This window comes from Sapajus apella, unplaced genomic scaffold (genome assembly GCF_009761245.1).
Source record: "Sapajus apella isolate SASKATOON/1434 unplaced genomic scaffold, GSC_monkey_1.0 scaffold25, whole genome shotgun sequence".
In the NCBI taxonomy this organism is placed as follows: domain Eukaryota; kingdom Metazoa; phylum Chordata; class Mammalia; order Primates; family Cebidae; genus Sapajus; species Sapajus apella.
The window spans coordinates 15,309,522-15,323,230 of NW_022436965.1; the positions used below are offsets into that span (position 1 = coordinate 15,309,522).

The 13,709-nt window shown below is 45.8% G+C and overlaps 1 protein-coding gene across 1 annotated transcript in view; it reads right to left on the minus strand.

Annotated features, from left to right (window-relative positions):
* Positions 1-13,709, minus strand: part of TNN (tenascin N) — a 63,798-nt gene that overhangs the window by 34,298 nt on the left and 15,791 nt on the right. Inside the window, exons 6-9 of the mRNA XM_032291117.1 lie at positions 12,259-12,348; positions 4,146-4,409; positions 699-965; positions 2-49 (exon numbers count right to left, since the gene is read on the minus strand). Coding sequence (XP_032147008.1) covers positions 2-49; positions 699-965; positions 4,146-4,409; positions 12,259-12,348 — 669 coding nt within the window. The remainder of the gene's footprint in view (position 1; positions 50-698; positions 966-4,145; positions 4,410-12,258; positions 12,349-13,709) is intronic.

Here is a 13,709-nt window from a genome sequence, read left to right on the forward strand (position 1 = left end):
ATATTCTCTGTCACCCGGTCAGTCACCAGGTTTTTGGGGCTGTCAATGTCTGGAAGGAAATGTTTGGAAAAGTTTAAGCTCTGAAGCCATGGAAGGCATAGTCAGCCCCCCATCTTCATCATTTTCATCTTCCAGAGCTCCTTTAGAACAAGGCAATGGCATTCTCATCCTGAGTCTCCACTGGGAGTCTAGGGAGAAAGTAGCCCTTTGTTCTGAATTTCAAAGGAGGAATCATTATAAATAAGGCATTCTTTCTTGGCTTTCAGTTCCCTAAAATGTGGGAGGAACGATGTCTTCTCAGCAGCATATGGTACATTATGACCTCCAATTAAACAGCTGCCATGACATTTAGGGCTCCTAACTTAACGTTTTATCAAGGGCTACTTCACTGATGAGTACTCTAAAACTATTATCACAAGCACTGCAATGACCAGATCCTGTACACATCCTCGCTGAGTCTGCTAAAAGCATTGTTACCATAAGACTTTACTTCTCCCTCGCAGTAGGCTGAGTGGTCTCATGAACAGCTCATCACTGTCAGGGAAGAGCGGCCCACTGCCATCACCACTAGGGCTCAGTCTTTCATCCTTAAGACTTCTAATTGCAAAGTCTCTCTGCTCAGGTATCCTTTGATACCATACCCACTCAAATCCACAAGCTCAAAACTCAATTCCAATTGACCATCCCTCTTTTGTTACCTGTCGGGGCCTTGGTGTCGGCCTTCTTGCTCTCTCGGTCCCCCTTCTGGGCCCACACGTGCACCATGTACTCCACGCCTGGCCTCAGGCCTGTCAGGACGGTGCCGCTCTGCTCCTTCCCCACCGGAACCTCTCTGGTCTCCTGGTCGTCAGCAGAGGTGTAGCGCACCACGTACTTGTCAATGGTGGCCTGCACCGGGTCCCAGGAGATGGTGGCAGTATTCTCTGTTACCCGGTTGGTCACCAGATTTGCTGGGCTGTCAATTTCTTTAAGAGAGATGAAAGGAGAATGTAGCCTTTACTACCCTCTAATTCCAGAAAGACCAGCACAGACACAGCCAAAATGATAACCTCAACAAATGCCAGAGTCTGTAATATGTCAGTGATAGAGTTAACATAAAGGTCTAATTAAGTAAATGATCTGAAATTCCAGTAATAAGCTAATAACATTTAATGAGAAGTAGAGTTTTCAGACAAAGCCACCATCTTGATTAACTCAATAAACTTTTCCTGTAAGTTGCTTTGGGATAAAAAGAATTGGTCTTCACATCCAAATTTCTCCTTTAGCCTGGATTTATATAATATATTCTTCTAGTTCCTGACTCCTTGTACTTGAAAGCAATTATAGTTAATAAACCTCTGCATCTGCTCTAATATGGTCTTTGAGAAGAAAAATATCATAGAAGTAGGAGCCATCAGTTCTTTCCATATAAAACATTATGTCTGAGGCCAGGGAATCAGGAGACTGTTTAATTGATAGTATCTGAGGTCTGGGCTAATAAAAAGAATCATACTTGTAGAACCTGTTTGGGTTTCTCTGTGATTAAACTGGGTTACAACCTGAGCTTCACCTTTTCCTGGTGGCTAACTGTGGACGAGCTGTGTAATTTGTCTGTCTCCTCAACTCTATGAAGAGAGAAATACCATATCCCCCTCATAGGCTATGGTGAGTACTAAATGAGATATTGCACAGCAAATACTTAAATATAAGTTGTTATTAATGGCATTGGAGGCAGGAAATACCACTTTCTCCACAAAGTGTACATCCTTAGAGAGTCAAAAATCCAAGCAATTATGTATATGGTTAGCATGTCTTTATTATCCTCTTTCAGAAACTACATCCTCAAAAAAGGCCATACTGGCCGGGCGCAGTGGCCCAGGCCTGTAACCCCAGCACTTTGGGAGGCCAAGGCAGGATTACCTGAGGTCAAGAGTTCAAGACCAGCCTGGCCAACATGGTGAAATCACATCTCTAATAAAAATACAAAAAATTAGCCAGGTGCAGTGGTGCGTGCCTGTAATCCCAGCTACTCAGGAGGCTGAGGCAGGAGAATCACTTGAACCCGGAAGGTGGAGGTTGTGGTGAGCCGAAATCATGCCATTGCACTCCAGCCTGGGTGACAGAGCAAGACTCCATCTCAACAACAACAACAACAACAAAGCTGTACTTTTTGTGATAGCACCTGCATTTCATATCTGCACTGGACCACTTGCCAAGAGTGACAGGCCAGTATGTGGAATGCACAGCCACGTGCAATGACTCGCCCTAGGGAACAGAGTTCGGCACGCACCACAGACATCTGACGGGAGGACAAATGATTTAGTGCCCAGGGTTCTGAGCTGGCTTCATCCTTCACTAGTGCACCAAATGCACAGACCATTAAAACCCCTGGACATTACCTGTCATACTCTCACACCTTAGCTTCTGCATATGCTGCCTGCACCCTAACTGCCACCCGTCCCTCTAGGCTTTATTCAGGTGTCCCCTCCTCCCCCAGCCCGCATGGCCCCTCTCCTGTCCCAGTCTGTGGTAGGTCCCCTTTCTTCAGGTTCCCATAGCTCCAGGGATTTTTGTTTGCTCTAGAACATAACTCATTGTCCTTTATCTTTTCCTTCTCTACCCAAAGGATTGTGAATGCCACACGAGGGGAAACCACGTCCTTCATATTTGTCCCCCCCAGGGCTCAGCTCTGGTCTGACTCCTTCCCAGTGGTCACAGAGGCTCCCTGCTGCTCACACCATTCCCGACTAAGAAAAGGGAAGGTTCTTCTCTATTCCAAATTCCTTTGTTTTAAAAATGCCGACCCAATTGCTCTTTCTTTTCACAATATTCAAAATCCTAGTAAACAGAGTCAAGTGTAATGTAAACCAGGAGGGGCAATCTACAACCCACAGGCCAAATCTGATCCACTGCCAATCTTTGTCAACAGGGTTTAATTGGAACACAGTCCGACCAGTCCATTTACATATCATTGTCTGCGGCTGTTTTCACACTCCAGTGGCAGAGTTAAGTAATTCAGTAAAGACGATTGGACCCCCCCAAAGCCAAAAATATTTACTCTCTGGCGCTTTACAGAGATTTGCTGACTTTGACTTTAAACAGATTTAGATATCACCATCCTTACTGTCTACATCTTCTCTGCTCCCCTGAAGGAGAGGTCAACTCTGGAGGCCCACGTGGATCCAGGAGGCTGCGCACCACAAAATCTTTCAAGGACTAAATACTGACTAACATTCTAAAAACTCACTGCTCTCACTTAAGCCACACTCACTATGTTTTAGGTACTTTATATAAATTAACTCATGGAACCTTCCCAACAACGCTGTGATGGAGATGCTCATATGCCCTCATTTTACAAATAAGAAACAGGAAGGGGAGTAAAGTAACTTGCCCAAAGCCACTCAGTCAATGGCAGAGCTGGGGTTAAAACCTGGACAGTCAAGCTTCTGAAACCATATTCCTAACCACCTCTCTGCTTCGCCGAGAGTCTCTGTACTCAGTGACTGTACAGAACAGAATGCAAATAACAAGCGAAGCCTTCCCCTCTGATTTCCTGCCAGGTGTTTTAGAACCTCAGGCGGGCTCCAGGATCAGGCTGCTCTAAATTCAGAGAAGCACCAGAGGAGGATTTAAGCAGAAAGAATGGCCGGGCTATGTCCCAGTATAGTCCCAGGACCCCTGCCAGCACAACCTGAGCAGAGTGACTGGGTGAAGTATGAGAACCCTCATGGTTTCTGAACGCTGAAAGGAAGAATTGGTCCATTTAGTAAATGTTGACTCAGGACGCAAACCATTTCCATGGTCTAAAAGAGAGCTCCAGATTACATGCAAAGTGCCTGTACAGCCACTGCAAACTGAGATAAGCATTCAGATTCACTGTCAGCCCAATGTTTTGAGTTTTCACATCTAAAAGATGAAAATTATAAAGTGTTACCCTATTCTGAGGGGGTTGCGTACGGAATTTCCACTCAAATAAGTATGACCTTCTGTATCAAGTGAAAAAGCTGGTCTCTTTTGTTTGAGGTTAAGAAGGAAAGAAATTATAATTATGAAAATCAAAATTGCTTTTGCAACCCTCCTCCCGACTCCTGCAAACAAAAGAGCTGATGCCAGGTGAGCAATGACCTCCTGATTCAAAAATCAACCTTCCCCCTGCCTTCCGTTACCTGTGAGGGCATTGGTGTCAGCTTTCTTGCTCCCCTGGTTGCCCCTTTCAGCCCACACGTAGACCGTGTATGCCTCTCCTGGCTTCAGGCCCGTCAGGACAGTGCTGCTCTCGTCCTTGTGCACTGCCATTTCCTCGGTGTCCCCATCAGCAGAAGTGTAGCGTACTACATACTTGTCTATGACAGCCTGCACTGGGTCCCAGGAGACCGTTGCTGTGTCTTCAGTCACTCGATCGGTGATGACATTGGTTGGACTGTCAATTTCTTCATAAAAATGCATGAGAAAGAAAAATCAGAGGAACTGGTTGGTTGGTCAAGATCATGGATTGTTAAAGATCTAGTTCACCCGGGTGACCTAGTTCAATCGTCTACACAATGCAAGGGGCTCTCTCAGTCATCAGTGACAGATGGACAACTGGCTTCTGCTTGAACCCTAAACCGAAAAAGGACTCTCTGATAGACAACACAATCCATTCCATTTTCAGACCTCTGAACATATTAGAGAAAACTCCTTCCAGTGTAACTCCTTCCAACTGTTTACCCTAGGTAGACAGAGTGAATACATTTAATTCCCTTTCCAGGACACCAACCAGCAAGTATTCAAGAAGAGTCATCATCCGCCTTCCTAGTTCTCTTCAAATCAAAACAACATCACCCCACCCATTCATTCCTTCCAAATTACAGTTTCCAGACCTGGCACTTATATCTATACATGCTCTTCTCTTTCTCTTTTCAAATACAGATCTCCAAAACTCAGCTCATTCATTCAACAGCACATCCCTAAGCAACAATTACATGCCGGAATGTAATGACATTCAGGAGTTATCAATGAGCAAAACAGTCAGAAATTCCGCCAATGTGGAGTTTATATTCAAAAAGAACCCAGAACAATATGCCAGCTATGTCCCCGACACTGTGCTTCCCAAGAACATAGCCTGAGCCCATGACCTTAGAAAATCCCTCGTTTTTTTCACACATATCCCTGTTAAGCCAAGGTCCTGCTACATGTACCCAGGGAACAGCACGGAGGCCAATGCATCTAGACAGAGTTAAGTCAAGCGGCTGGAGGGGATGCCAGTGAAGTGAGAGGGACAGTGGACTGTGGATGGCCTTGAAGGCCATTGTAGTGACATTGTCTTTCACACTAAGTGAGATGAGAAGTCTCTGGGGGCTTTGAAAAGAAGAATGACCTGATCTGACTTTGGCTCAGAGGATCCCTGTGGCTTCTGGGGAGAATGCTGATTCTAGCAAACCAAGAGTGAACGTCACCTAGGCGGCTGCTTCAGTGCTGTATATGCAAGATGGCAGGGGTGCAGGCAACGGCAGCAGTGATGAGGGTCACGGGGAAGGCTGGCTTTGAAGAGCTTTCAAAGGTAAAGCTGTCCTGATCTGCTGATGGATTCAATATGGGATACAATGAATGATTTGTTGGCTTTGGGCCTGAGTAATTTGAAAAGTGGAGTGGCCATTTATAGAGACAGGGGTACGTGAGGGAGGGAAGGGTTTGCAGTAGGGAGTAGGGAGAGGAAGAGGCCCAAGAGTTTGCTTGTGGATACATGAAGTGGTAGAGCCAAGATTTGAACCCATTCCTACCTAAACAAAGACTGTATGTTTCCACTTTATACCTCTATGTCCTAAGCAGCACTATCAATAGGATTTTCCTTTGAAACTCATAATAATAATAAATTATAAATAAAAGAAAGTGTGATCTGAAAGGTTACTGTGACCTGAAATCCAGCAGTAGTAATAGACAATTTCTCTCTAGGGAGAGAAAATGGTCTTGAACTATTGCCTTGTAAGACAATAGTCTCACTGTGACTGGCACTGTGAGCTTGGAGACAATAGTCTCACAACAGTCTGCCACTTGTGGGCCTCCAGGAATGACAGGGCAGACAATTAGGGTGCAGGCACCCACCATCTGACCCCATGGCCAGGGCCTCTGGAGGCTCCAGCAGGCTCTAAGAGGACACTGTGGGAAAGAGTGTGATGATAGAACTCTCTCCCCATCTTTCTGTGTAAGACGTGATTCTGCATGTGACAGGGAGGAGATGACAAGAGCCATCCAAAAACAGTATCTCAATCTGGAGAAATTAGTGACAGAGTGGGAATGGAAAACTAAGGACGCAGGATGAAGCGAGCAAGATCATCCCAGCGGTCCTGCTCTTGAAGTTCATGGCCCTCACCTTCTCTAAAAGTCTGTACCCGTACAAGTCCAGGTCCCAGCAGTGCCTCCCACCCCATCTTCCTGCCCCAGATCAGTGCTTGCTACCACTGCTTCTGGGGTCCACAGGAGAGGCCTGTGGCTTTGTGGGCTTGGTGCTGCCTGTGTGTTTTGAAAGATATCTCACAGCTGGGCACAACAGCTCCTACCTGTAATTCCAGCACTTTGGGAGTTCAAGACCAGCCTCGCCAACATGGCAAAACCCTGTCTCTACTAAAAATACAAAAAATTAGCAGGGCTTGGTGGTGCACACCTGTAATCCCAGCTACTTGGGAGGCTGAGGCACGAGAATCGCTTGAACCTGGAAGTCAGAGTTTGCAGTGAGCCAAGATCACGTGCTGTAATCCAACCCAGGTGACATAGCAAGACTCTGTATCAAATAAATAAATAAATGCAATAAAGATTCGTCACATCCACATGAGTGAAAGGAGGAACCAGCAAAGAGCCCTGTAGCTCCTTTCTCCCCTAACAGTCCCAGAGCACTCGAGATGGAGAAGAACCAGGAAACAGCATCTTAAATGTTGAGAGTAGGAAGGTAAAACTGAATCGTATTATGCCCAGGGTCATAGGAGATCTGAAGGTTTAAGCCCAGAAAGGAGATGTGACTTCTCCAAGCTCACAGTGCCAGTCACAGCTCTCAGCCCCTTGCCTTCCCCTTTCTCTCAGTTCTCAGCAACTCAACTCAGAAGGGCCTCTTCACAGAGCTTGTTCTCCTTGACCATTCCCAGGATGAGGATCAGATGCTGAGATACGGGAATGGGAGGAAGGCCTCAGAGATGATACTTCCATGATAGGCCACATTGCTGAACGAGGCCAACGTTGCAGGACTGAAACCTCTCTCTCTACCAAAGAGGGATGTGGGGATTATGAAATAGTTTTCCATGCAAGGAAGCCTTCCAGCAGCTGCAGCAGCTAACAAAATCACAGATGAGCCACAGCTGTAGCCCCTGCTACAAGACAGGCTCTCCCCACCCTGGTCCCGACATCCTCCCTGGAACTTCCCAACTGCTGGACATTAGTAGCCCTGGTGGGACCTTTTCCAGGGCCATTGGAGGTCAGAGAGATGTAAGGTAAGGTTTGTAAAACTGGATAGGTGGGACTTACCTGTGAGTACATATGTTAGAATCAAGGAGTGCTTCACTTCAAAGAGATCTCATTTGCAAAACATGAACATAGTATATGGAAGAGGTTAATTAGAAGCGCTGTTCACATTAGGAAAGCTTATTCCACTTTATAACAAGAATTAGCCACAGGGTTGGGTAGGGAATGGCTGTCTTCAGTCTAAGCTGTAACACCCAGCAGCCCATGCTCACACTCCAGCACGCAGTCACAGGCATTACGAACAGGTTTCTCCACTAATAATGTCCACCTGTGAATCTCCCAGTTGGTGCAGGAGAAGACGGCACAGACGGAATGTAAAACTGATGAGAAACAAGCTTGGTGGAAGACGTGGAAACAGGGTCTGCGTCATTGATTTGAAGGTGGGTACATGGAAGGGGTGCCTTGGGACTATGGTACCTACGCATTCTGTGGTCTTGTTTACACAGACCCCCTCTAATGTATTTCCATGTGGCAACAAAATTATCTGAAAGCCATCATTTGTCGAAAATACAAGCAGAGAGGTCAACCCTTCTTCCTGTTGTCCCCTAGCTTTGCTTCTAGAAAGGTTGTCAACTTTGATTTCAGGCGAACCTGGGTTTAAGTGCCAGCTGACTCTTCACTAGCTCACCCTGAGTCTGCTAAGCTTTGTAGACCTCAACGTTCTCATATGTAAAATGGAAATAACAATGCTTACAATCCTATTAATATTATGAGGACCAGAGATAATATTTACAAACGCTCACGGTACACAGAAGCCCAGTAGAATACAGTGGCTGTGCAAATGATACAGGTCATTGTTGTCCAGACGCGGAATGTGTGTATTGGTGGCTGTGTGTGAGGCAGGAGTTCTGAACGGTAACAGGAGCTCAGCCTAGGACATGAAGGCGTTTCCAAAGAAAGTTTTAGGGGCTAAGCCATTTCAAATGGAGCATTGTGTTTGGAAATGCTCCAAATGTAAAAAGAGAAAAAGATATTAAGAAGAGCAAAACTGCTATTTCACAGCATCGTCTAAAGAGGAAAGTTATCAGAAAGTTGATGACAAGTGAATATGCTAGGTCATAAGCTCTGCTGTGCATAGGAGCTTGTGAAATCATAAGCAAGCATGCTTTGTGTTATACACACCAGAGAAAAGCATGAAGATATTAAAAGAAAACCATCATTGTAAGAAAAACAAGAGAAAGGACTTTTAAACTCATTTAGTCCAGCTCTCCATTTTACAGATGGAAGACAAAAGAATGATGTCACCTCTCAGTAGCCTCCCTTTCTTGTCATTCGATGGGAAGCACAGCTGTCAGGGTATGATGCAGAGATCCAGGGACATTCCCCTGCCCCCATCCCCCAGAGACACTGGCCTGGCGTATGCTTGCTGCTCTTGAAGCTGACCTGCTTCTGAAGCCCGGCCTTTCTGGAAGGTGTTCCGGGGCACTTGGAGTGTTACCTATAACAGGGTGAGGAATCTCAGCCAACCCTTTCCCTGTCAAGGTATTAGTTCCACTGGGTGCCTTATTAAATGGAAAACACCTGAACGGTATCCTTTCCTCCCTGCACATGCTTAGGGTGTTCTTAAGTTCCAGCATCCTTTTCCACCCGGTGGGATGCAAAACGTTTGGAGAAAACAAACTTTTCTTTTCCCTTAAATTAATTAACAGTCTAGCCAGGTTTAAGAGTGTTTCCTGACCCTGTAAATTACAGGGGCTTTTTCTTTTTTATGCTGGAAAAACACATGACACAAATTGATTTGCAATCCAATAAAATATTCTATCCTGGCTTTAGGGTATAATTGACAACAAAAACACTTCTGAGTAGTAACATTCCACTACACGTGAAAGGCTAACTAGCAATTCAAAGCCATAAGTGATTAAATGCTCTCGAACCTCAGAGGCAAAGCTGGCTGACATTTGATGCAGTCATTGAAGGCTGCAGTAGAGAAACTGAGGGCAGCCTGGAAGGATATGTCATATTATCGCTGTGATCCCCTGAAGGATGAGGGCCATGGCTTATCGGCTCTGGAAGTTTCTAAAGGGACCCGGTCTCTTTGGCCCAGATGCATCCTGCAATAAATGTTTCATGAATTGAATTAATTTGTAGCTAGAAATAATAGCAAGGGTTTTTTAAGCTGAAGTAACAACAGAAACCCACTTGCAGAGATAAGCCTTCTGTTAGGGAACCCCAAGAACAGTCTGGCTATGAGAAGGCTTTCCCTGGGGAAGTAATAACAGCCCAGACTGGACGGGCCACTGAGGCCAAGATAAAAGCGTATGCCGCCTCCTCGGTCAGTGAGGAATTACAGAAAAATCTTCAGTTAGGAAGCAATCAGTATGAAAATTAACTAGAAATAATGGGCAAGAAGGATGGGAGTGTAATATTATGACCTATAACAAACACGTTTGGTCTGGGTCCCCTCATTCCTGGCACACAGCTCGTAAAACCCTTGGAATCTCCAAAGTGAGGTGTCTTTTTGCATGTTAATGACATGACTGCTGTAAGGGGGGTGCTCCTGGATAGCCTCAGAAAAGAGGGGGCTTTCCAGGGAACCAGCCTTATGATTAGAGGATTGGAACTTCCAGCCCCACCTGCCCACCCTCCTAATGAGGGAGAGGAGAGAGGTGCTAATGGTTGCTAAGGTTGAGTTAATCGCCAGTGGCCAATGATGTAATCAACCATTCCTCTGTAATGAGGTCTCCATGAAAACCCAAAAGGACTGGGTTGAGAGAGCTTCCTGGCTGCTGAACACGTGGAGGTTCAGGGAGGGTGGCACACCCACCGAGGCCGTGGAAGCACGCACCTTGACGCATCGCTTCCATCTGGTTCTTCAGCTGGATCTTTGTAATAGTCTTGATTGTAACAAATAGGTAAATGTAAGTCAGGTGTTTTCCCTGCGTTCTGTAAGCCGCTCTAGCAGATTAATGGCACCTGAGGAGAGGAGTCATAAGAACCCCCAATTTAGAGCCAATTGGTCAGAAGTACAGGTCATAACCTGGGGACTGTGACAGGCATCTGAAGTGAGGAAAGGCTCGTGGAACTGGGCCCTCAACTTGTGGGATCTGATGCTATTTCCAGGGAGAGAGTGTCGGACATGGATTGAATTATAGTACACCCAGTTGGTGTCTGATGGAAAACTGCCTGGTGTATGGGGTAAAATCACTTCCAGAGGTGAAATGTTCTGTGCTGTGCTGACTGTGTAAGAGAAGAAAACGTGTTTATCTCTTAAAGGAGGCTAAAAGTGAGAAGCCCTTTAGCTTTGTAGTGTGAAAGGAAAATTAAAAACTCAGGACCCCAATTCACTCTGCCAAAAGGAAAAAATGAAGCTGAGTTACGCAAGAAGCTACCTTTCCTTTGTCCCTACGCAGGCTACAGATAAGTTTAAATATCGCCACAGGTAGCTACTCCATGTTCACCTTAACCTATGAAAAGTGCAAATTTGCTGAATACATAATTGACTATCCCCCTACCTGCTCCTTTTCTCCGGCATCATGGGAATCATCATACCCCGCCTAGTTCCTCTCCAGCCCACTTTTCCCATTTAATATTGAAGCCTTCAACCTTCAAAGGCTTATACTTGGGTATCTTGGGTTCAAACCCCACCTCTGTCCTTTCCTGGCTGGGCAATCTTGAGCTTCACTTCTCCAGTTATCTTATATATGTCAAAGAAATAATATCTACTTCATAGGATTGCTGTGAGAACTAAATGAAATATTCATAAAAAGTAGTTAGTGATTATAATGCCTGGCACTTAATAAGCTCTCAATTAACTCATAGCTACAGGGAATACCCCTGGAAACACAGAAGTACTTACTATTTTCCAACTTGTTAAAATGCGTCACGAGTCCACGACTCTGACAGACCGTACAAGTCTACATTGTCTAGTTTGTAAATTAAGTTATATCGTCTCCTTTATAGTTGCCCAACTATCACTCTTTCATACTCCAAATAAGCAATCTGTTAAGCAGCTGAAATAGTGAATTCAATTCTCACAACATCTCATCCCTTATTCTCACACCATAACCAGCTATTTCCAGGGCTGAATTGGAAAGAACTAAAAAAACTTTTCAAGGAAGACTCAGAACTCAAAGGCTCCAAGGATTGGTCTCCCCAAGTGGCACTCTAGGTGACGGGTTTCCAGCGTGGGGAAGGCAGGAGCACAGAGTTAATGAGGAAATTCAGAATTCGATATGGGCTCAAACATTGCTTAAAAACTAAAAGTTACTTAGGATGCCTCATACGTATGCCTACCATGTTTTCAAATTCTGTTCTGATTAACCAGTTACAAACATATTGTCAAATGTGACTGATCTGTAACCTTTTATCATTATATATTTTCCTCAATACACAGATGACAACATATCTCTACTCCCATGTGAGAGTTTTTAATATCTTCTGACATTTTAGAGACATCTGCTTGAGTGTGGTCATCAGGAACTAACACAGGTGTGGCATGAAGAAAATTAAAGATCACTTGTCTTTAGGGAATAAGGAGCTATGTGCCTATGTCTTAGTTGATAAACGCCTTAAAAACAACGCAGTGATGGAAGCTATTAACATAAGCAAAAGGGTGTCAGGCACGGTCTTGTCCCTTAACTCCAAGACCCTGGGGGAGATTTTCAATGGCAAGAAAAATTTGAAATAGGAATAGTTTGCTTCCCTTTCCCTGCCCAAAAATAGATGTAGTACTTAAAGGGACAGACTCTCTCTACATGCAAATCCCAGAACTCTTATCCAGAGGAGTCAGCCAGGAAAATGTCAGAACGCAAACATGATTAAATGTCCATAGGGCCTCCAAGTAGCTCTCACCTGTTCTGCCATTCAGGAGAATCGGCTTGCCCTCCAGTTCTCCTCGCATGGGCACCACTGTGATCTTATATTCCGTCCCCGGGTGCAGACCTGGAAACAAGCAGGCAGCGTGGGATGTGAGTGCAGGCTCCAGACCCCTCCTCCCAGCACTGCTCCTCCCCAGGATTTCTCCCGTGAGGGAAAGATGAGGGGTTATGCTTCCTCCTACAAAGATAAATCCGTATCTGCAGGCGAATAAAGTCCCGCAGGTGCATTGGAACGTGAGGTGCCACTGAGGGAGCCTATCGGTTGGGGATGGGAGTTGGGTGTCGTGGGAACAAGTGAGATGAAGCCGATTGAAATGCATTTCAGGTGTTCTCCACTTCATCATTGGGCCACCTAGCACTTATTCCCCAATTTTATCCCCCCAAAGTGTTCCTGTTCCCAGCAATCGTTTTCCTTCCAAAGCTTCTCTCCTTCTCATTGTAATATTTAGCCTACATTTTTCCTATTTATTTATTTATGTATTAGAGACAGGGTCTCACTGTGTTGCTCAGGCTAGCGTGCAGTGGTGCGATCCCGGTTCACTGGAGCCTCAACCTCCTGGGCTCAAGGAATCCTCCTGCCTCAGCCTCTCAAGTAGCTGGGACCATGGGTGTGAGCCACTGTGTCCAGCCCTTTTTTAAAAGAAGTTTTTTCTCTGTAAAAGCAACTAGAATTATTGTTCCTTGGGGCACCAATGTTCAGACTCCGGTGGTAAAATGCAGACAAATGGCAGCTTGTGTGAGACACACACCCTCATTCTTCACTCCACAAACACTAAGAACCCCAAGATGTCCTGTCAAGATGGAACTCAAGGGGTGGATGGCAGAACAAGGCTCCAGGAGAGAATCTGCCATGAAGCTAATTAGCGCCACGCTTTCATGGGCCTATTCCAAGGCCTTGTACCTGATTGGATATTGATGATTGTGTATTACTTTTCTTAAAGAGGGCCCTGGAATTGTACAAACTTCAAGCACTGCCAAACTTGATCCATCCCTGCAGCCTTGTTTCCTTAGCAGTCGTCAGAGCTCCAGCTCTTGGCAGGATTAGCTCAGAAATCTGAGATAGGGAGCCACCCTACTCACTGCACCCTGCCCCTCTAACCCCCAACACAACCCTTCCGTGCATCCACCTTCCTCCCTCCCTCTCTCTCTGCCTCCCTCTCTCTCTGCCTCTCTCCCTCTCTCTGCCTCCCTCTCTCTCTCTGCCTCTCTCTCTCTCTGCATCCCTCTCTCTCTGCCTCTCTCTCTCTCTGCATCCCTCTCTCTCTGCCTCTCTCTCTCTCTCTGCCCCCCTCTCTCTGCCTCCCTCTCTCTCTGCCTCTCTCTCTCTGCCCCCCTCTCTCTCTGCCTCTCTCTCTCTCTCTGCCTCTCTCTCTCTCTGCCTCTCTCTCTCTCTGCCTCTCTCTCTCTGCCTCCCTCTCTCTCTGC